General features: G+C 39.6%; 3 protein-coding genes across 4 annotated transcripts; 1 reads left to right on the top strand and 2 right to left on the bottom strand.

The window, feature by feature from the left end:
• Positions 1–245: 245 nt before the first annotated feature.
• LOC111221817 (dnaJ homolog subfamily C member 16-like) lies at positions 246–9,330 on the top strand. Of its 2 annotated transcripts, none has more exons than XM_022745390.1 (15): positions 246–353; positions 857–923; positions 1,103–1,248; positions 2,083–2,258; positions 3,130–3,314; positions 3,588–3,692; positions 4,301–4,459; positions 4,763–4,893; positions 5,135–5,312; positions 5,516–5,698; positions 5,833–5,909; positions 6,208–6,288; positions 6,571–6,660; positions 7,569–7,739; positions 8,044–9,330. In XM_022745390.1, coding segments are annotated over exons 1-15 (2,244 nt in total). In that variant the 5' UTR covers positions 246–351; the 3' UTR covers positions 8,537–9,330. The 2 variants fall into 2 exon arrangements, with proteins under 2 accessions (XP_022601111.1, XP_022601110.1); XM_022745389.1 differs by having other exon boundaries at positions 246–658.
• Positions 9,331–9,435: 105 nt separating this feature from the next.
• cda (cytidine deaminase) lies at positions 9,436–13,488 on the bottom strand. Its single transcript, XM_022745393.1, has 5 exons — positions 13,308–13,488; positions 11,229–11,340; positions 10,654–10,711; positions 10,330–10,477; positions 9,436–10,108 (listed from the first exon to the last, which is right to left on the bottom strand). The coding sequence occupies exons 1-4, from the start codon at positions 13,429–13,431 to the stop codon at positions 10,349–10,351; spliced, it is 423 nt and encodes a 140-aa protein (XP_022601114.1). The 5' UTR covers positions 13,432–13,488; the 3' UTR covers positions 9,436–10,108; positions 10,330–10,348.
• Positions 13,489–13,994: 506 nt separating this feature from the next.
• Positions 13,995–19,647, bottom strand: LOC111221816 (trypsin-like). The gene is made up of 5 exons (XM_022745388.1): positions 19,587–19,647; positions 19,246–19,396; positions 18,890–19,031; positions 15,950–16,207; positions 13,995–14,354 (listed from the first exon to the last, which is right to left on the bottom strand). Exons 1-5 carry the CDS (start codon positions 19,645–19,647, stop codon positions 14,205–14,207), a joined length of 762 nt encoding a protein of 253 aa, XP_022601109.1. The 3' UTR covers positions 13,995–14,204.
• Positions 19,648–20,465: the final 818 nt, after the last annotated feature.

Genomic DNA, 20,465 nt, shown 5'->3' with positions numbered 1-20,465 from the left:
CAACTGTAAATTTAGATCTGCATTCACAATCTGTCAAAGACAGTCAATAACCTATACAAATCCACTATTATGTTCCATAATGTGTGTCTTTCAGCAGTGTGTATAATGTCTTACATAGGCCAATATATTATGACAATTTAATATGATTAATTACAAATTGTATTCTTCAAGGGTTAATGGGGAATTTTATCTTGAAATTTGCAACCGGAAGCTTGATGTTTCATTGCGGTAATGACACTGACGGTTTGCAAATGTCCAGCTTTAGCTTGGAAAAAATGGCCTCATCGTAGTGGAATACTAGTATGTCGTCTGTAGGTAAACTTAACGTTCAGGAAGTCAGCAGACCCGATAATGTAAGCGCTTTGCATGATACATTTGTCCGTTACAGAATAGCTTTGGAGCATTACTTTCCCGAGCAGCTCGGTTGCTAGTTAAGTGGCGATAACGTTAGACGAGGACAGCGGCAAGCGATGACGGTTAGGAGAACCAGTCGACATCCTGGGACATGCCCGGTCTTACTCGCCATCTTTCTGCTAATTTTGTGTGTGCAGTCGGTTAAAACAGCCTCTGACTATGACCCTTATAAAATCCTGGGGGTCAGCAGGAGTGCCAGTCAAGCAGAAATTAAAAGGGCGTACAAGAACCTTGCCAGAGAATGGTGAGTGATTGACAGCACCATCACATCTTGGCTGTAGCAGATCAGCCCTACGCGCATCTGACACCCGCACTGGCGTTTGTTGTCATTTAACTCGTTATAATATGGTCCAATTTAAAATGACAAATAGTGAACCGTCGTCTAACTCTGCATGAATCTAACAGTGATTTGTGGTGTCATGTATGGGCTGTTTTTTTGTAGGCATCCAGACAAGAATAAGGACCCTAAAGCTGAGGATATGTTCATCAAGATCTCCAAGTCATATGAGGTGGGTGAAAATGCATTACAATTTCTCACATACATAATTTCATACAAACTCCAGCTGACACCTCCAAGTAGTCACTCACTCAGTCAGTTTCACTTTCTGTATCAGGGTCGCTCTCTCATTTTAATAACAACAGTAACACTGTCCTCTCACTTCTACCTTTCATTCTCCATGGCACACAGATTTTGTCTAATGAGGAGCGAAGGTCCAACTTTGACCGCTATGGGCAGATGGATGAAAACCAGCCCTTTGGCCAGTCACAGCATCACGGTTTCCGCAGCTTCCACAACAGCTTCTACTTTGATGAGTCTTTTTTCCATTTCCCCAGGTACACCATTTACAGTTTTGTGTCACTGTAATTTAGTGGGAATCAGAAGAACACTGCGAGACATATTTTATTCAGATTCCCTTGATTAAACATGTCCCATGTGAAATGTTTATGAAGACCCCATTGGTAAAGGTGTACATGAGCAGCTGCGGATATATAACTAAATTCTTCAAAATCAAAATACTGGCATGCTTCACACCAACTCTTGTAGATAAGGAAACACGTCTTTTCTGACAAACAGTTTCTTTCTCCATGTTTCATTAACTGTGTTCCTTATATCCTAGTAAGCATCCAGTGTAGAGAGTGGTGTTGGTTCGGCTCCTCCTTAGGCTTGTGTTTGGTTATTGATAATCATGGTAATAAAAAACTGTTCTAGTCCTGGTGCCAAGATTTTTAGGTGCAGTAGTTATTGTCCCATTCGTAGGTTTTGGAAAGTTTTGTTAACTTATATGTCCTGTTGTGCAGACCCATCAAGTTAATCAATCAGTCAGTCAGTTAATGACAAATATGATGATTTGCTGGCTTTAGCTTCTCAGACATGAGGATTTGCTTGTCTTTCTCCATTTTGAACCATCGTAAACTGAATACATTTTTTATGCTTGTCAGTCTAACAAAATAAGCAATTTAAAGACATCTCATTGAACTATGCTAACCTGATATTTGATTAGTTGTTTTAAAGAAGGATCTCTGACTCTACTCAGCATTTGCACCAAGATTTAGAATGAGTGAACTAATTGGAATTATAGACAGTTTTCTCTGAGGTCATGTGCTGACAGCACCCTGAAGGCTAAGTCTAAAAAAAGACTCACTGTCTTGCTTCGGATACTTCTCCAGGTCCAGGGACTTTGCAGACAGCAAGTACCTGCTTCACCACGCACAGTTTAACAGCGACGTCCTTCCAGACAGCCACAAGAGGCCATACCTAATCAAAGTGACCTCTGAGTGGTGCTTTGCATGTATACACATTGAGCCTGTGTGGAAGGAGACGGTGCAGGAGCTGGAGCCGCTGGGTAAGTCTGCTCGTTACAAGACTCCCATCAGTCTTCCCCCTGCCACGCCCTAAGGATTGAGATTGGTTTTCCTAAAAGCGTCGTAACATAAGGGTGATGCTTGCTCAGTTGTTGGCCTTTAGGACAAATGTGATTTGGGTGTTAAGATGCTTTACAAAGAGCTGGCCATTTCTTTAATTATTCATTAGAGTGTAAGGGAGAAATTCAGCCCTATGTAAAAGTTGTCTGGCCCTGGAGATGAATTTTAAGTTGTTGCGTTAATTCTGCCAATTAGAAGTACAGTGTTCCCAGTGCCCTTTAGATTAAGTCTGATGCTTAGTCTGTAACCGTACAGTGGCCTGCCCTGGAAATACAGTATATCCTGCATGTTAATGTGAGCCGTTGCTCTTTACTGTGCTAAAGACACCAGTTATAAACTGTGCAGTTTGCATTCATTATGGATAAACACGGATGTTACAAGATTTTAACTAGATGTAGCCTAAAATTTGGTCAGTACATGAAACCATCTTTAACTTTGTTACATATAAACTGTTGAAATGTGCTCATTGAAATCTTACCTTCTGCTTTAAAGCAGCATGCGTCCCTTTTTTTTCCCACTCTGGGGCAGAACTCCTCAACAAGCTGTGTATCACACACATTTGACACATAAAGTTGTTGGCAATAAAATCAAAAACAGTAAGCTAAAAGATGCGAGAAAGTGCAGAGTAGGGTGATAATTCTTGACCCTTTGTTCATATAACAATACTGTGCAGCTTTAAGTGTAATATCTTGCTTCTCTCATGCAGTGCTGTTTACCAAAATAGCACAGAGAACTAGTGTTTGGCTCGACTGTATCAGGTACAATAACAGTCTGTTTTTGCTTTCATACCAGGTGTGGGCATTGGCGTTGTGGACCTGGGTTATGAGCGTCGACTGGCAAACCAGCTGGGAGCACACCGTGCTCCCTCCATCATTGCGCTGGTGAACGGCAGGGTGACTTTCTTTCATCAGGCTGTGGTACGGGAACACCTGCGACAGTTCATTGAAGACCTGCTGCCCCACAAACTGGTTGAAAAGGTAACTGCAAGTGACACAAATGTGCCACTACTGCTACTTTTTATGGAATTTATAGGCCTAAACAGTAGTTACCTATAGAGCTTTTTTATATATATGTATATATGAAAATATAGGCCTGATAGTTAATATATATTTATAGATACAACTTATCAGGTGCAGTTTCACCTGTGGTCATGATAAATAATACTGGTTTTCAGTTATGCTACAGTAGACTGTTATTTAATTTAGCAAGGACATACATTTTTTTTAAACTGATTTCCATTGTTTCTCCAGATCACAGATAACAACTACCTGACTTTTCTGGATAACTGGCATGTGGAGAATAAGCCCACTGTTCTCTTGTTTGACCAAGTCCCCGTCGTTCCCCTGCTCTACAAAGTAAGCATTGTATTTACACCCTCTCGCGCACACACACACACACACACACACACACACACACACACACACACACACACACACACACACACACACAAGTGGGACACTAATTAGACTAAATATTATTGTCGAAAACAGTCTACTTCTTCAAGTTGCTTAATATTCTGAGATTTGGTGCTGAGGAGTTGTTTGCTCTAATACACAAGAGAGCAGATCAATTAGACACCAACAGCAACTACAGAGGCATCTGTCTGAGCAGCTGTTTCTGCTTGAGATCATTTTTCTTTTCACTAATGATTTAATAGTTCCTCCATTGTTATAGTCTTTTAAAATCACCATCAAATGCCCACTGGAAATATAGTTTTCATAACTTAATGCAAATGAATGTGTTGGGTCAAGACAGGGAGAGAGGGCACTGAGGTGGCAGGCTATAGAACACATGAGAACATAGTTTCAACCAATCAGATATCTCCGTTACAACTATCTAATGTATACAGTTATGAGTTAAAAGCAGATATCAGTTTGCCTTGAACTCTCCTCCTTCAGCTCCTGTTCTCTTTATTTTAATGCGTTTATTTGGGGCTCTGTAACCTTCCCACTCTACTCTCCAGTTAACAGCGTTCGCCTTCAGAGACTATGTGCGTTTCGGCTTTGTGGACCAGGGTGACACGCACTGCACTCGGCTCCTGCGGCAGTTCAACATAAACACATACGCCCCCACCATGCTGCTGTTTAAGGAGGACACAGAGAAGCCTGTTGACATCATCCAGGTACACCCTGCAAAGCCTGCACCTGAGACCACTACTCCCTTAGTTTAACAGTACTGACACATTGCCTCCTGTTATATCCGAACATTCTGGCCCGATATAAATGTGAATCATGTTTGGTATTTTTTGTCTGGCAATATCAAGGAAAAATAAATAAGAAAAGAAATTGCTGAAGAAATGAATTTTCTTATTTTTCCAGTTGCAAATTTTAGTCTTTTTTTTTTTTTTTTAATGTTGCACACCTACTCTAGTCAACCCTTTTCTTGCTTTATGGTGCTCAAACCCCTTGAACTTTCTCTCTCCCAGGCCAGAGGGATGAAGCGACAGATCATGGATGAGTTTGTTTCCAACAACAAGTTCCTGCAGGTGCCACGGCTCGTCAACCAGCAGCTTTTTGATGAGCTGTGTCCTGTCAAGCAGTTCCACCGACGGAGGAAGTAAGACAGTTTATAATTCCTTGCTTAAAATCACCCCTTGTGCTGAATTAATGTAGAAGGGAAAGGACAATAAACGAAACCAAACTAACGGGATCGAATTTGACTTTAAAATAATACGACAACTGTAAGAAGCTGAGATCCAAATAGAAGAGTTAGACAAGCAGTACTGTGGTTGTCAAATTGTGAAGTGAAATACCATATCTGAGGGCTTTTTGGATTGATGTGAATGAATGGTTTGCAGGTACTGTGTGCTGCTGATCACAGGGGAGGACCAAGCCTTTGTTCCAGGCAATAAGGCTTTCCTGGACTTTGCCACAGCTAACAGAAAAGAGGTGCTGCGCTTTGCATACGTTTATCAGCGTCACCAGCAGCCTCTCTGTCAGGCACTGCTCCACAATCAGGCTTCACTCTCACCTCAGGTTGGTGGCAGAAACACTAACAGCGAGAACATACTATACAGTAAAGCAAACCTCATTTTTCAAATCACAATTTTCTGTCTATAAACAAACATCAAGAACAATGCGCACTCGCTGGCAAACCTTTTTTTTTTTTTTACCCTGAACACAAAAAAATGCAGGTTGTATAATTTTACAGTACAAGTGCTTTTTAACCACACTGACAGGTGGTGATACTTGAGAGGCGGAGCCAGGCTGGTAAGGTCCTGTACCGCTCTGTAAGTGGTGGCTGGAACGGCAGCGAAGAAGACAAGTACCGCCTCCACGAACAGCTGGAGCTCCTCCAAAAGGACCCCACCTACCTGACCTCAGACGCCACTCTGCCAGAACTCAACAACGAGATGGCCCCCGTAAGTCACGGCGGACACACACTCGCCGCAGTTGTGAGACCACCAGACTTGCTCTGCGCACAAATGCACAGATCGATTGGACATTTTTTTGATTATTGTAACTGTTTTCTCTTCTGTTTCTGATCCCTCGTCAGATTTTTATTATTCAATGGATGAATGCTGCCTATGATTACATCGTTCAAATATACGATGACCTTCTCTACTCCAACTGGTAAGACAACACTCACCCAGGAAGTCTGCAGCATTTAGAGCGAAAAAGAGAAATACACTGTGTGTTGCACTTTTGCTGATATTGTATCAGTAGCTGAATCATACTTCTGCATTAAGATGTTATGATACCTGCCTGATGGGGGCTCTGTTTGTAGGAATTTACTTTGTCCCTCAGAACGGTAACTACATGTAGAGGTGAAACGGGCCAAATGGAGACAGTAATGGCTGTTGCTGGTTGATATGGGGTGCTTTGCATTTTCTCCTACATATTTTAATAATAATGTGTGTCTCTCCTCAAGGCGAGAGATGATGCCCATCCTGTCCTTGATCTTCTCGGCCCTCTTCATTCTTTTTGGCACCGTCATCATCCAGGCCTTCAGGTGAGAGGCACGGTTCAGTCTGAGTGATTTTAATTGTATGCCTCAACATTTGACTAGAAATGACTTGAATTAAAAATGTCTTACACCTAATGATACTCATAAGCTTTGCAATAGAAATCTGTGAATTAGCATTTGTTTGTGTCATTTGTCTTTTAAGTCTACATGATTATTCCTGGTTTTGACTCCAGTTGAGGCCAATACTGGCTGGGTGGTGTTGCCCCAGCAGTAGTCGGAGCTTTCGGTCTCCATACAGATGATTTTCTTTCTCCGGTCTATTTTCAGTGAGCCAGGGGAGAACAAACCCCGGAAACCAAAACCTAGGGAACAACCACAAACTGAGAATGATGCATCAAGTAGAGCAAACACCTCGAGGTAATGTAGTGACATTAAACAAACACAAGATGGACACAGAATACTGTCACAGCAGACCCACAACCAAATGTTTGTTTTCACATGAACGACGTGCAGTGCTCACACTCTCTGGAAGATGCTTTTGAAAACTTGTTTTGCAGTTGAATGACAGTGTATCCAACTGGCAGGACCTTGGGGCTTTTGTGGTTTGTTCTAATTTAAGATCATTCTGAAGTTGTCAAATCATTTCTGTAACACCAAAATACAGTTTTTCATGATCAATGAAATCAAATGAGTGTAGTGTTTATGAATTCATATTTTATTCAGACCAATAGTGGGAGTGTTTAAAAAAACAAGTAAAGAGATGAAGGAACTCGTTAAAAGTTTAACAGAAATTATTGAGCAACTGTCCCTGTTAATCTACAACTGGTTGATACCTAATCCATCTGATTTGCTGAGTGATTAACTTTTGTCCCTCTTGAATTTGGCTCTTTCACCTGCTCTCTAGTTTCGGTTTGAGCCAAGCCCCCAATAAAGTCACTGTATCTGTAACACAACATTTTCTGGAATAAGTAAATTTGGCAGCCACGTGCAAGGCTTGTGCAGGGTATGTTAATTACAACACACAGCATAATTATCATTCTCAGAAACTGACCCAGTCTAGTAATAAGTATTTTAAAATCTGTCTTGTGTCCTTTGTGGTACTTAAAGGAAAGGTTCTTTTTCTTTGTCTAAGTACAATACTCACATGCCACGTGCACATTGAGAGACATTGGTAGCTTTAATCATCCCTCCTCTCTCTGGCCATGAAGTGATCCCTTCCTAAGACAACAACTCTAGAGTACAAAATCCAGAGAAATGTAATTCCCACTTTTCTGCTCTTGCCTGTTAACTTAACATCTCTCTGTCTTTGTCATTGTTCCATGTAGCCGTCCCCCTAAGAAGGACTTTGTGGAAGTGACAGAGCTGACAGACATCACATACACCAGTAACCTGGTTAAACTGATGCCTGGCCATATCAATGTTGTACTGGTGCTCACCAATGCCTCCAAGAATGCTTTGCTCAGGAAATTTGCCAAGGAGGTTTTCTCTTTCTCCGGGTAGGTTTCTTCACTCAGTATTGAATTGATACTTTTTTATGGTTAAATTATTTGTGCATATCAGACAAAAAAAGTCTAAAGTGGGTTTGTGTCTGGTCTCTGGCAGACCTTTTTATAAGTGCATCTTTGCACTCTCTGCATTTTTTGTATAAAAAATAAATATGAAACTAAGGGTATAATCATGATAATAGCATTTATGTTCTTCATTATTTATGTGGTCTATTAAAAATACCCCAGTGGCCCCATTTTTCATCAACCATTGCTCGTTCCACCTCTTTAATCCCAAATCCCTCTGCCACAACAGGACTCAGACCCTCCACTTCTCCTTCCTCAATGTTGATAAGCACCGTCACTGGATGCCATCACTGCTTCGCTCAGCCTCTGACGCTGCCGAGAACGAGGCCCACTCTGATGAAGATGAGGAGCCTTCAGACTACGCAGGACACGTCTTGGCTCTCAATGGCTACAAGAAATACTTTTGCCTCTTTAGACCCGTCTTCACGGGGGATGATCCCAGCGACTCCTCATCTGAGACCTCATTCTCCTCTGACAGCAGGAGAAAGTCCCGCTCCAGGTCTAGGTCCAGCTCCCACTCTCGATCCCGGTCCCATTCCAGGGAGGACGGGGCTGGCCCCAAGAGAGGCTCCAGTAGGGCCACCAGCATAGAAGTCCATCATAAGCTTGACAGGCTGGGACTATGGATGGAAAGGCTAATGGAGGGCACCCTGCCCAGATTACAGGTCCCTGCCTGGCCATCTCTTGATGAGACCACTAACACCTCCCCCTCTGACAGCTGAAGTCAAAGTAAGATCGGTACGAATTGTAGCAATTACACTTTATGGTCTTGCCTCCTGATTAAAGTCTTTAGTAAGAAAACTGCAGAGTGTTGCAGATTTCAAATTATGAATTAAGTTCTTTGCAGAGTTAAGTTGCTGCACTGCACTGTTGCAACCAGTTTACACAATGTCTTGTTTCATCTGTTATAGTGTGGAGCTTATGGAAACCAATGGCCTAGAGTAGTGTGCAACAGCAAACCTTTAAACTGCACCTGTGTGCATCTTAAAGACATTAGAGTAACGCATGTCGAGGCAAAGGCAAACTCTGGGCTGTATGACACCACTTCAAGTCTTCTGTACAGAGACAGCAGGAGAAAATCTACAACAAAATAGATGAAAAATGTCAACATGTCTGAAATGAGTCTGAACAGTTGCACATAGACATAACAAGTAGCTCTCTCTCTCTCTCTCTCTCACACACACACACAGGTGGTGTATGTTGTTAGCTACAGTTGTTATTTTCTTCTTCTCTATTCTTGTCTCTTTACATGTATGAGGTGAAGTCACACAGCACGGGATAAGTGCAATTTTTTTGCTTAAGTACTTTGATCCATCCAGAGCCTTTAAAATGTCCTTCAAGCCTGATCACACCTTTTTACTACAGCCCCCTGTCATGAGTTTGACCTCTGGCATTATGTCCCTGTGATGGAGAATCCTGCTGTACATGATCACATCTCCACATAGAAGCAGGTTAATCAGAATAAAGGCTTGCAAACTGGGCCTGCTGCGCTAAACTTATAGATAAATCATTTTTTTGGGAACTTTTAGGAGCCTTCAGTTGAACGTGATTATTGACCTTTGTTTGCTATTAGAGATCTTAAACAACCTTTTTGATTCCAGATATATATCACAGCTTAGTAAACAGCAATAAACAATTTATTCACATAAAATCACTTACATTGACACACATATAGGATTTGTCCTGATGTTTTTCTGCTCAGACCAGGTTGCCATGTCTTGCTGCTGTTTTGGTTAAGGATTTAACATTAAATATGTTACATTTGAATTCTAAAGATGTTAAATGTCATTTTTGGTAAGTCATACTGAGAATGTTGAAATCTGCCTTTTCGTCACTACAGTTACTGTTTGTTTGGGGGCGATTTCACTTATTTTTTTAAGTTGTTGCCAGTTGTCTGAATCAGGGAGAAACGATAAATCATACCATATTATACCTTCCCTTTTTGAGTCTGTGTGCTCAAACCACTGTAAATGTTAATGCATGGAATAAGTAGACCTAAAATCACTAATAAATGTTAAATGAATTTGCACTGGCAATTTAAATGTTTCAGCCCCTCAGTCTCCTGTTTTTGCTCTGTAATTGAATAATTTGCTGCTCAGAAATAATATTTGCTGTACACTGTCACTCAAATCATTTTTTTTTCTTCAACGTCCTTTGTACTTGATTTACGTACCTATCCATCTGTAATAGTTTATTTAAATGTGTGGATGAGTTTGACCTGCTTTGATATTTATGTAATTTCCTTCATGCTTCTTTAAACTAATAAATATTTTTATCTACAACAACACAGCATTCAATATCTTAATGACTAATTAAGGCTGGGTGAATGACCTGGCTGCAGTATACATAGAGTCAATTTAAATATGACAAATGTGTGTTTACAACTAGCGGATAATACAAGAGCAAATATTTACCATGAATATAACCACTGCTAAGCATGGATACATGCCCCGCATGTTCATTAAACACAGTACATGTCATGGCAGCTCAAAGATACAACATGTATGTGTTTTTTGTACTGGAGTACAAGCTTGTTAGTTTTTATTTATTTTCTTCACGGACAGGTCATCAGGACCAAAGGAGATTGGCAGCAGCTCGTCCACAGTCATCTTCTTGTGCGAGCCGTCAGGCTTTGTCATGTACACATCCCATTTTGATCCAAACTGTACAGGAAAGAGAAAAGAAAAGTTCTCGTAGTTGCTAGTAAAAGGCAGTGTAAATATTGCCAGTCATTTAGAAACAAAAATTGCTGTCCTGAGAGAGCTTGATGCTGTACAACATCACTGACTGTAAACTAATTGCCTATTAAAAAATGCATTCAATCAAGCAGAGATGATACCTCTCTCATGACCTGTCTGCAGGCACCACATGGGGAAATGAACTTGTCCTCCATGTCACTGCAAAGAGCATAGAGAAAAAATGTAGCTGAGAAATAAAGCAATTGTGTTTTCAAATAGGCAAACAAGCACTTGATTATGAAATGTATCAATGTTTTTGTAACTTCTCTGTGATATTTCGGACTGATGATAGTGAGTCACAGTGTTGATTTAATAATTAATCTCATATTGCAGGATTTCCCACCCCCTTCTAAGTCTCTTTGCTCGATTATACATTTTCTTTTGCTCATTTACATGCAGCATGTTAACCTGCTGCTTGACAGACTCATGCGTCTCGTTCATGCCTACCCAGCTGGTCAGCTGGTTTTGATTGTCTTACATAAGACAGACTTTAGTTCTGAGAAGTAATGGGGCAAGGCTTACTCAATATTGGAAGGTCTGGTGATGTGCAAAAATAACTGAAACATAAGCTGATTTAGTAGTAGTAGTCATGGTTTAGTAATATCGAAATGTATATAGTGCAGGGAAAAGGTGTGGTTACCAGAACAGTTTTTTATTTCTAAAATGTGGTAAGTACCTAGCAATTGCAATAGCCTTGAAAGTTTTGTGGCCCTCTGATACTGCTTTTGTGATGGCAGTCCTTTCAGCACACACACCCAGGTTGGTGCAAGCATTCTCCACATTGCAACCTGCAGGAAACACAAAGGTTGTCATCAAATGTTTTTACTGCTGTCACATAAATAGTTAAAACCTGGAGTTGCTAAAAGGGGCAGTTTGCCATCAAAGGCACTGTCTGTTTGCTTCTTCTGCACTAGTCAAATAGTTACTCAGTGGGTCTTTGCTCTCACAGCTGCTGGCCAGTCATTTCCACTGAGGGACACGTGAGTTGCTAAGCTTTGCACAGTCCAGCAACTTGGACAGGACAGTGGTGTCTTTGCCTTGCTGTTGACAACCTGTCAGCATATACAAGTGTGACTTTATTAAATCAACAGGGATAATAAAAGAATTTAATGATGGGCTGTTGTAGAGAGACATGTTAAAATTTTATCTTTACCCTGAGTCCACTGATTTGACCTGACTGTTGTCAGGTAATCATTAACTACTTTTGAACTTTTAATTTGGAAACAAAACACAACAAATATCAAAATGGTAATATAAATGAAATTCTGTCACTTCTCCCTGCTTTAGGGTTAAATCTGCCTTCTTTTCATATTAGTTGCTATTTATTTGGGGCTGATTTCATTTATTTTTGTAAGGTGTTGCCAGTTGTCTGAATCAGGTAGGAACAATAAATCCTACTATATTATTCCTTCCCATTTAAGTCTGTGGCCTCAAACCACTGTAAATGTTAATGCATGGAATAAGTAGACCAAACATTATATTTTTTTTTCCTGTCCTTTGAACTTCATTTACATCCCTCTCCATCTGTAAAAAATGAGGTGTAACTTTTTTAATTAAAAGAAACTCATTTAAAAACACTTTATTTAAATGTGTGGTTGAGTTTGACCTGCTTTGATATTTATTCATTAATTTCCTTTATGCTTCTTAAAACTAATAAAGATTTTTATCTACAAGAACATGGCATTCAATGTCTTAATGTAGGTCAGTTGACTAATTAAATTGTTTGGCAGTGAATTGTTTGGCAACAGGTTTTGAAACTCAAGATCTGCTGATACTGTGGATTCTTTTAAAAGGCAGCTGTAGACACATCTTGGTTAATCTGTTTGTACCAGGTCTGTATTTTATGGTCTGTATTTTATCATTTTGTTAATATTTTTATTTTTTTAAATATCGCACTTACTCAGAGACATGAGGGAAGTGAGAGTGGATCAATGTGCTGACAACGGTCCATTATCAGTGTCAGTCCAGACCTCAAGCATTGGCAAAAAATTTGTTATTCAGATGACTCCCTTTCCTCTATTGCCAAAATTTTGTCCATTTACCAAAATGTTTTGTACTTTGTAGATATCATGCCACCAAAAAAGACACATCAGGAGCTCCTTAACCACAGCGCATCTACTCTGCTATCTACCTAACATCACCAGCCTTACATTTTTAGATTATCAATACTGATGCATCACTGGATTAGCAGCATTTTACTGTGGTTTTAAATGTGAAATCAAGGGGGTAGGGGGGAACTGCAACACCAGTAGGCCTAATGAATATAAAAATGTTGATGTTGGATGCAAAAATGCAAAAATATATATATTTTTTCCATTAACAAGTAATTTCCTAAAGTTTGATTTCTTTTAATCCTTGATTTGTTTCCTGTGTAGTTTTTATTTAAATGTAAATACAGGTAAATACGGATCTTAATGTATATACAGATCATATGTTAATAAACCATTCTGTTGACAGCAGTCCTCTTTGTTTTAGAGGGGTTGCTGTGTCCCTACCAATGTTGAGCCCAAACCCATGCTCCTTACTTAAACAAAGCCATGTAATACTGCAGCTCTGATAATAAGTAATAAGTAAAGAACTTGAGAGATACATTTTAGTAAAACATTTAATAACACAATTTGAGCAATTCAGCATTAATAGTTGACGATGAAACAAAAAGCAGATGTTCAATTCCTATTCATCCTAAACCTAAATTTCAAGCCTCACACCAAATATTCACTGTGATCCAACAAGGCCAAGTTCACATGTACTTTACCTTTAAAGTAACAGTCGTTGTCTGTCAGGAGAGCAGCCCCCACTCTGAACTTGCTGTAAGGACAGTAGGCTTGACCCTTTGCTTCCTGAGACTGTCTGATCAGTTCCCTGATTTTGTCTTCCATCCTTACACTTGGGCTTTCTATGACTGTTTTTGAGTCAGTGAATGAGTGTGCTCTTGCTCAGTTTTAAATGTAAATGGGACAGAGGGAAGGCGGAGAGGGTGCAGTCACAGCCAATCACTTGCTAGGATGTCAACATACTGTTATGAGGCAGTCACAGGGTCAGCTTTGTTGCTGCCATTAGTCAAGTTCATTTTTGAACAGTCATAATAGTAAAGGTGAGGTTTAGGCACGTTGCATGCCTGTCTCAAATAGTCAGTGTAAAATTTTGCTTGATTGCTTTTGTTTTATCTCTGTTGAGCATCAGGGTGCGGTAGGTAACCAAAAATAATTTCGGTTTCTCTTTAAGTCGGCTTCGAAAACCAAAATGTTCCCTGAGGTGAATGAGATCCAAGATCTGTGACATCACTTCAGAAAACACTACAAACACAATAGAATAACTATAAAGTACAAAGTGCATTGAACATATATGTAAGAATAGGTTTATTATTTCATAATAACCTCATAAGTCCTCTCTCTCTCTCTCTCTCTCTCTCTCTCTCTCTCTCTCTCTCTCTCTCAGGTGATATTCACTAAGTGGGAAAAAAGTGTGTATTCTTATCTGTGTGTGCTTAAATGAGTTAACACTTATGGAGTGTATGTCACAGATCAGTGTTTTGGCATTAAATTCATGTTTACATAAAGTACTGTATAAAAGACAACAAAAAAACCCCACTGGATCCATTAGGATCCATGCAAATCTTCCTCACAGTAGAGTCTTGTTATTAAGAATCTCATTAGCTGTTCTGGATGACCCAGTTGATCCATCCGTGGTAGTTTCTGACCTTGGTGTAGACGCCAGGGAAATAAGCATAGGCACAGCCGATGCCCCAAGAAACAATGCCCTCAAATTTACCATTACAGACAAGAGGTCCTCCTGAGTCACCCTGAGGATGGAAGCGTAAACAGAACAAGTTTTGTCAGAGTACTGCGCCACATTTTAATGTAAAGTAAAAGCTTGACAGATGAAACATATGAATGTTGTGTGGTTCTCAAGAGATCATAACTGAAAATGTGTGCTTGTCTTCTTGCTAAATTGTTGGTGTAAAAAGTCTTTAAAGGTGCATCAATTCATATTTTCATATTCACAGTGGATCAAGGGAAGAATCGAGAGAGTATTCACACCCGACTACAGGTTGCAACAGGTAACATTGTTTTGATTTGGCTTGCGTATCTGTTCTTATGAGCTGTTTCTCATTGTTTCTATTGTCATAGAAACCGGTTCCTGCTTGGTTGGTTTCTTTTTTCATTTTCTTTAGGTTAGGACTACTGTTGGTGACCACTCATCCCTAGATTTGACCAGTCCATAACACAACTTTGTGTCCAACAACAGCCGGCAGCTTTTTTCAGCAAAAAAAACTCTAAAACGATGTGTACACTATATGTACAGTGGGGTCAAACATAGTGAGCAGCTGGTGACCATAGTGGCTCCACAATGGCACTATTTAGCAGCTTAAGACCCAGATTGTTTTTTCTCAGGAGTCGGTGAAGACAAAATCATAAAAGGAAAATGAATATTGGACTTAAATTTGTCAGGTTGCCAGAAACATGACTCCAAAAAATATATTATTTTTATATAATATACATTATGATCTATAATAGTATGTAATATATTTATATTAGATTTCTGTCTACTGTTTTCTAACATGTTTGCCAACTTTATATAAGGTGATAGATATCAGTGTTGTGTTTGCAGCTTGTTCCACTGCCCCCAAGTGGCAAAAAAAATCTATCGATGTAGCTTTAACAGTATTAAAAATATCAATACCTGAAACAAACTGTTCTTGGTGTCAATCAATTTGAGAGCAATTGAGCTGAGCACAACTTTCAGTCCTGTGTTTTGAACCTTGATGGTGGGGCTGGTGATCTATGAAATATCGTAGTGAATGATACTGAAGCAACCTCCTCCCTAATGTGACATCAAAATTACCTTTAATTTAAACCTTAACGTATAGCCCAATAATGTTACAGTAAACTATTGAGTGATTTTCAGTATTACATTATTACATCATCACTCATCGCATTTTAAGTTTTACCCTATATTTCCATGTTTACTGTTCACCTGGAAGTATTTAATTATCAGTTGCTATGACAATCAAAAGAAATCTCACCCTCTCAAACAACCCCCACGTTGCACCACAGAGCGCCACAGGAAATCAGTTTAACTCTTCCCTCTGAGAATCGATCAGTCAATTGATTGATTCCTGGACAGTTTAAGACAAATTTCAGTTTACTGTAAATGGCAATGTAAATAATAGTAACTATGTATATAATGTTTATTTCTGACAGGGCATATTATTCTTATTATTTTTATTATTTTCTTTTACATTTGAATATGGGGGGTTATATTTTTATTATTTATTTTTATTATATTTATATGTGTGGAATTTGTGTGTATGTGTGGAGCATTGCAACACAGCAATTTCCCACAGGGCATTAATTAAGTACCATTCTGATTCTGAAACACAACTTTGTGGCTCACCTGACAGGAATCTTTTCCACCATAGATTGAGCCAGCACAGATCATGTTCTCTGTGATCCTGAAGTAGTAGTAGTACCAACAGTTAGAGAAGATGTCCACACTCACAGACCTCAGTACAGGTGAAAGTCTGTAGCTGTTCAGCCAGGTCACGCCCCAGCCGCTGACTGTGCACCGGGCAAGGTCAGCCAACGGGGGTGAGTCCGGATCTGGCAAAGGGGCCGGCTCGACCCTGGCATTGATGATAGCTGGCCGCTCCAACTGACCCACAGAGAAGGGAACAGTCATTCAGTCAGTCAACATAATATGCTAATACTTAAGGTAGCGTTGTATTTGCTAGTCACATCACAAAAGGAGTTTCTGCAGTGTGAGTAAAGAGGCTTATTGCTCTTCAAAGTGACTTCTGCTTGCTGAAACAGGCTCTAGTTCAACAGCCATAGGAGGGATCACTTTGGTTGTGTTTCAGTTGTTGCAATACACTGGAACTTCAGCTCAGTAAGTCAGTATTCTTACTGACATCAAACAGCCCCTTCCCACTGTGTCATAGGAAATGAATAACACGAATAATGGGTCATGGGAAGTATTTTCTAACAAGCTGATATAAATTAATGGTTGATGGTTGAAGTGTTGTCACTACAATGCAAAATAAGATTTTACTTTAAAGTCATTTGAATCGGCTACTTCCCGACCATCAACAACAAAATGCTGCTTTACTTTGATACTTTAAGAATATGTAGCTGATAATACATTCCAACATTTACTTGAGTGAGATTTTGAGATGGAAAAAATGGAGAAGGCCACACCAAAGTCTAGTCAAGACAGAGAAACAAGATCACAAGGTCCTGACAGAGGAAGACACAGAAAAGGAGATAGAACCTCCACAAGCCCACTCTATCCTGAATATTGGAATGGAAGAATTGCTTATTGACTATTTCACCTGCATGTCACCAAGACCTGAACCGTCAGCTACAACAATGGATCCACAGCCACAAAGCAAGGAAGCCCAGCAAGAGAAAAACAGAAAGAAGAAACAAAAATTAAACAAAAAAATTATTAAAGCTAATTATTAGAGCTAATAGTAAGAGATATACTCAGTGAATTTGGAAAGAAGCACAAAAATATAGGATTAATTTCTTAAGAGAATGAATTAAGAGGATGAAATGTGTGGATGATTGTTTTGCAAGTATGTTAATCAAAGAAAATATATAAATGATTTTGGAAACTATTGTTTGATAAAGGGTTGATCTTTTTTCCAATGTAACTATGTGAAATATGGAAGTGAAAGTATTGTGGAAAGTACCAGAAAGGTTGAGCGGAAACAGATGGCAGGAAAATCAAAATAGCTGTTATTGGCAACATTTGGCAAGATCCTGGTTGATGCCCAGAGCACTCGAGAAGTGACCTAACCAAGTCTGCAGAATTTGCAATAATCTGTGGTATTTTTGTCATTTAGCCAACTGCTTGTGTCAAAAGCCTGATGACGCTGATCTTAGCTCCACCGAGTCTATCTGCTAATACAATAGAATAAAATAGAATAGAATAGAATAGAATAGAATAAAATAGATCTTCATTGTCATTGTTAACAGAAAAAAGTATGTTAAAGAACAAAAGTCAATTTAGCAGCTCTCTTTATCAAGGCAACTTTTCATCTAATGTGAGATGTCCAGAGGAACAGCACACATTCTTCGATTGCCTGGGGACACTGTGTCACTTCAAGCAAGAATCCCAACAAAAGAAAACTAACTTGCGAGGCGGCCACTCAATTCATACAAGACTCACTGAAAGGCGTGGACGAAAGTGTGCAAAAGCACAGATTGTGTGTGACTGGTCAGGTCCATAGACGTAGGCTCCCTTCGGTTGGTCTAGACTGGCAGCAATAGTACTTGCATATTAAATTTTATCCAGCAACCATAATGACTGTTACACTTTAGAAGGGATCTGTTCTTAACCAAAGTGTTTTCATTGAGTATTCTTAGGTATTCTGAGTAAGAGTGCGAGTGAACAGGTAGCGGTTTTGGGAAGAAGACAGTTAGTAGCTGGATGAATCTCTTTCGCCTCAGTCTATATTTCATGATATACTATACACTGTATGGTTCAGGTGCTGAGTCAGGCAGGCTAGTCTTTACCACTTTTACATGAGGGCTGAGCAGGACTCCTGTACTGGATTGCCTGAGTAAAGACAACAACAACATTAATTTGACCTTGTTGTGTTGGTACTTTTACTTAGGTAAAGGATCTCAATACTTTTTCCACAACTGGTCTTCAGAGACCACAAGTTTGTAGCTGACAATATGCATTTAAAACTGGGGCTGTGAAGTTCAAAATACATAGTAATTTACCCACAGGGAAGATCCAAGGAAAAGATACTAGTGAGTTGCATTATGGGAGAAGTAGGATTCAGTATTATTTGGAATTTGATCAATACCAATGACTAAAAGTAAGGGTAATATATTTACCTGGACTACTTTGATTATGACCGTTGTTTAAAATCTGTCTCTTGTGTGAGTCCCTCAACTTTATGCTTATGCAATACTACATTACTGGAGTAACTCTTACAGTTAGTTGATCCAAATAGTGAGCATTTAAAGTATAATCCTTAATCATTGGCCTACAGTCTGTTTTCACTTTTATGAATTGTATCCATGGTTACCACGATATGACACATGTCCATTGAGGAGCAGAGCAAATGAGGAACACAACAGACCAAACATCATTTATAAATGTAAAATAATGCTACATGTATACTGTATATTAATTAGCCAAATGACATTTTTCACTAAAGTCTGCCTCACAATAGTGCTGCAGGTCACTGACATACCTGGAATCACAAATCAGTATATACCTTAATCAGTATCTTAAATTGGTTTCAGCTCATGCTTTGAATCACAGTGTGTATATCAAATCCATATCTGCATCAACACATATTCCTCTGCCAGCTCTTACCTTCAGCAGCATGATATCATTGTCAAACGTCCAGTGTTGGTACTGGTAGTGCCTGATGACTAAGGAGACATTGAAAATCTGCTCATAGCCCTCCACCTTGGTGATACTGTGTTCACTCAGGACCACTTTGATCAGGTGACTCCTACAAAAACACAGTAGAAGACAAAGGTCAAGATTTTGAAGGTGCATCGTGTTTAAGGTGCAGGCTCATTGACTTCTGATCAGATAATCCATCCATCATCATTCTTATGAAGCCACAAAAAGGTTTCAAAAAGCTTTGAGATTCAATATCATGGGTGCTCGGTAAATCTGGCCCTCAATGTGAGCGCCACAGGTGTAAAACGGCAGTGACTTACGGCCTCCAGCAGTGGGCAGCAGATGCCACCCACTGTGGGTGGATGAGCGTGCCTCCACAGAAGTGGTAGTTCATGAACCGGAGGGAAGCTTGATACTTGATGGAGTAGGGCTCTACCTCTGCACCCCCGATGATTCTTTTCCCATAAACACCTAAAAACCGAGGAGGGGGTTGGGTACACAGAGACAGAAACGCCTATATCAAAGACCATATTCATCAATGAAACATTGCTCTATTCAAAATTCAACTAGCTCGTAACTTTCAGTTTTTACTTACATATGAAGTTGTAGTCAATTTAACAGACAGTATATAATTGTATGCTCAGATGCCATTGTTTCTTACCTGTTAGGTTAACTACAAGCAGAAGGAGCAGTGAGAGATGACAGGATGGAGCTGACTTCATCTTTGTAGCTACTAAGAAAAAAGGAAAAAAGCGGATTAGAGAAAAACTTGGATCGAATTAGAAAAGAGCTTTGCTTGTCTCACATTCACATTCATTTATTATTGGACTCTTTTTGTAAGGAAACTGTGTTCCTTTGATTGAAGACTTCCTGCATTATCCACCACTATGAACAAAAGTAGTACGTGCAGAATGCAGATAGTGCAGTGCCAATCCCTGCTTCACTGCACAGCAGATATCTATGTTATTCTTTGCTACTGTAAGATTTGCAGCCAGATTTAGAGCCATTCTGAAGAATAGAAAGTCCAGAAACCTGTCTTATTTCATGTAGTATTACAGATGATTTGGTGTGCATTGAGACAAGTCGAGCTGCTACAACTAAGCTCACGTTTGTTTAGTGGTTTAAAGTTTATAGTTGCAAGTAAAGTGGGGGACACTTCACAGTAATGCCAATGCTATTTTATTTTGAAGTTTCTGCTCTGTATTCTCCACATGGCAGTGCTTAATCCACAGTCCCATCAAAAGTAATACATAATCAAACTAAAATCCATTCTGTACAAAGTTGCCTCACCTTATCAAGAATCAAGTAAGAAAACAGTCCAATTCCAACATCCACACACTCTCACACACTCCTCTCATACCGGGACATACTACAACTCTAAGGCTTCTTTTATACTGTTACCATGCCTGTCATTGTCATTGTTCCCTGCCATTGTCCAACAAATATCTAAGTTACTCGCTCACACACAGAAATCAGAGTCTGACCTAGTACAGGGAAAAAAAAAAAAAAAAAAAAAAAAAAAAACAGCAACCTACACACG

Source organism: Seriola dumerili, unplaced genomic scaffold, assembly GCF_002260705.1.
Source record: "Seriola dumerili isolate Sdu_G_001 unplaced genomic scaffold, Sdu_1.0 BDQW01000088.1, whole genome shotgun sequence".
NCBI classification, from domain to species: domain Eukaryota; kingdom Metazoa; phylum Chordata; class Actinopteri; order Carangiformes; family Carangidae; genus Seriola; species Seriola dumerili.
The sequence above is the reverse complement of the archived record's forward strand: the minus strand, read 5'-3'. Positions and strand labels throughout refer to the sequence as shown.

Excerpts from the sequence above, each read along its gene's own strand:
- cda (XM_022745393.1), bottom strand. The coding sequence starts at position 13,431 with ATGGAAGACAAAATCAGGGAACTGATCAGACAGTCTCAGGAAGCAAAG. Across the intron at positions 11,341-13,307 it reads CAACGACTGTTACTTTAAAG|GTTGCAATGTGGAGAATGCT; the intron begins GTAAAGTACATG and ends TGTTTCCTGCAG. Across the intron at positions 10,712-11,228 it reads AAGGCTATTGCAATTGCTAG|TGACATGGAGGACAAGTTCA; the intron begins GTACTTACCACA and ends TGCTCTTTGCAG.
- LOC111221816 (XM_022745388.1), bottom strand. The coding sequence starts at position 19,647 with ATGAAGTCAGCTCCATCCTGTCATCTCTCACTGCTCCTTCTGCTTGTA. Across the intron at positions 19,397-19,586 it reads GCTTGTAGTTAACCTAACAG|GTGTTTATGGGAAAAGAATC; the intron begins GTAAGAAACAAT and ends CTCGGTTTTTAG. Across the intron at positions 14,355-15,949 it reads GTGGAAAAGATTCCTGTCAG|GGTGACTCAGGAGGACCTCT; the intron begins GTGAGCCACAAA and ends TTCCATCCTCAG.
- LOC111221817 (XM_022745389.1), top strand. The coding sequence starts at position 471 with ATGACGGTTAGGAGAACCAGTCGACATCCTGGGACATGCCCGGTCTTA. Across the intron at positions 924-1,102 it reads AGATCTCCAAGTCATATGAG|ATTTTGTCTAATGAGGAGCG; the intron begins GTGGGTGAAAAT and ends CATGGCACACAG. Across the intron at positions 6,661-7,568 it reads AGTAGAGCAAACACCTCGAG|CCGTCCCCCTAAGAAGGACT; the intron begins GTAATGTAGTGA and ends TGTTCCATGTAG.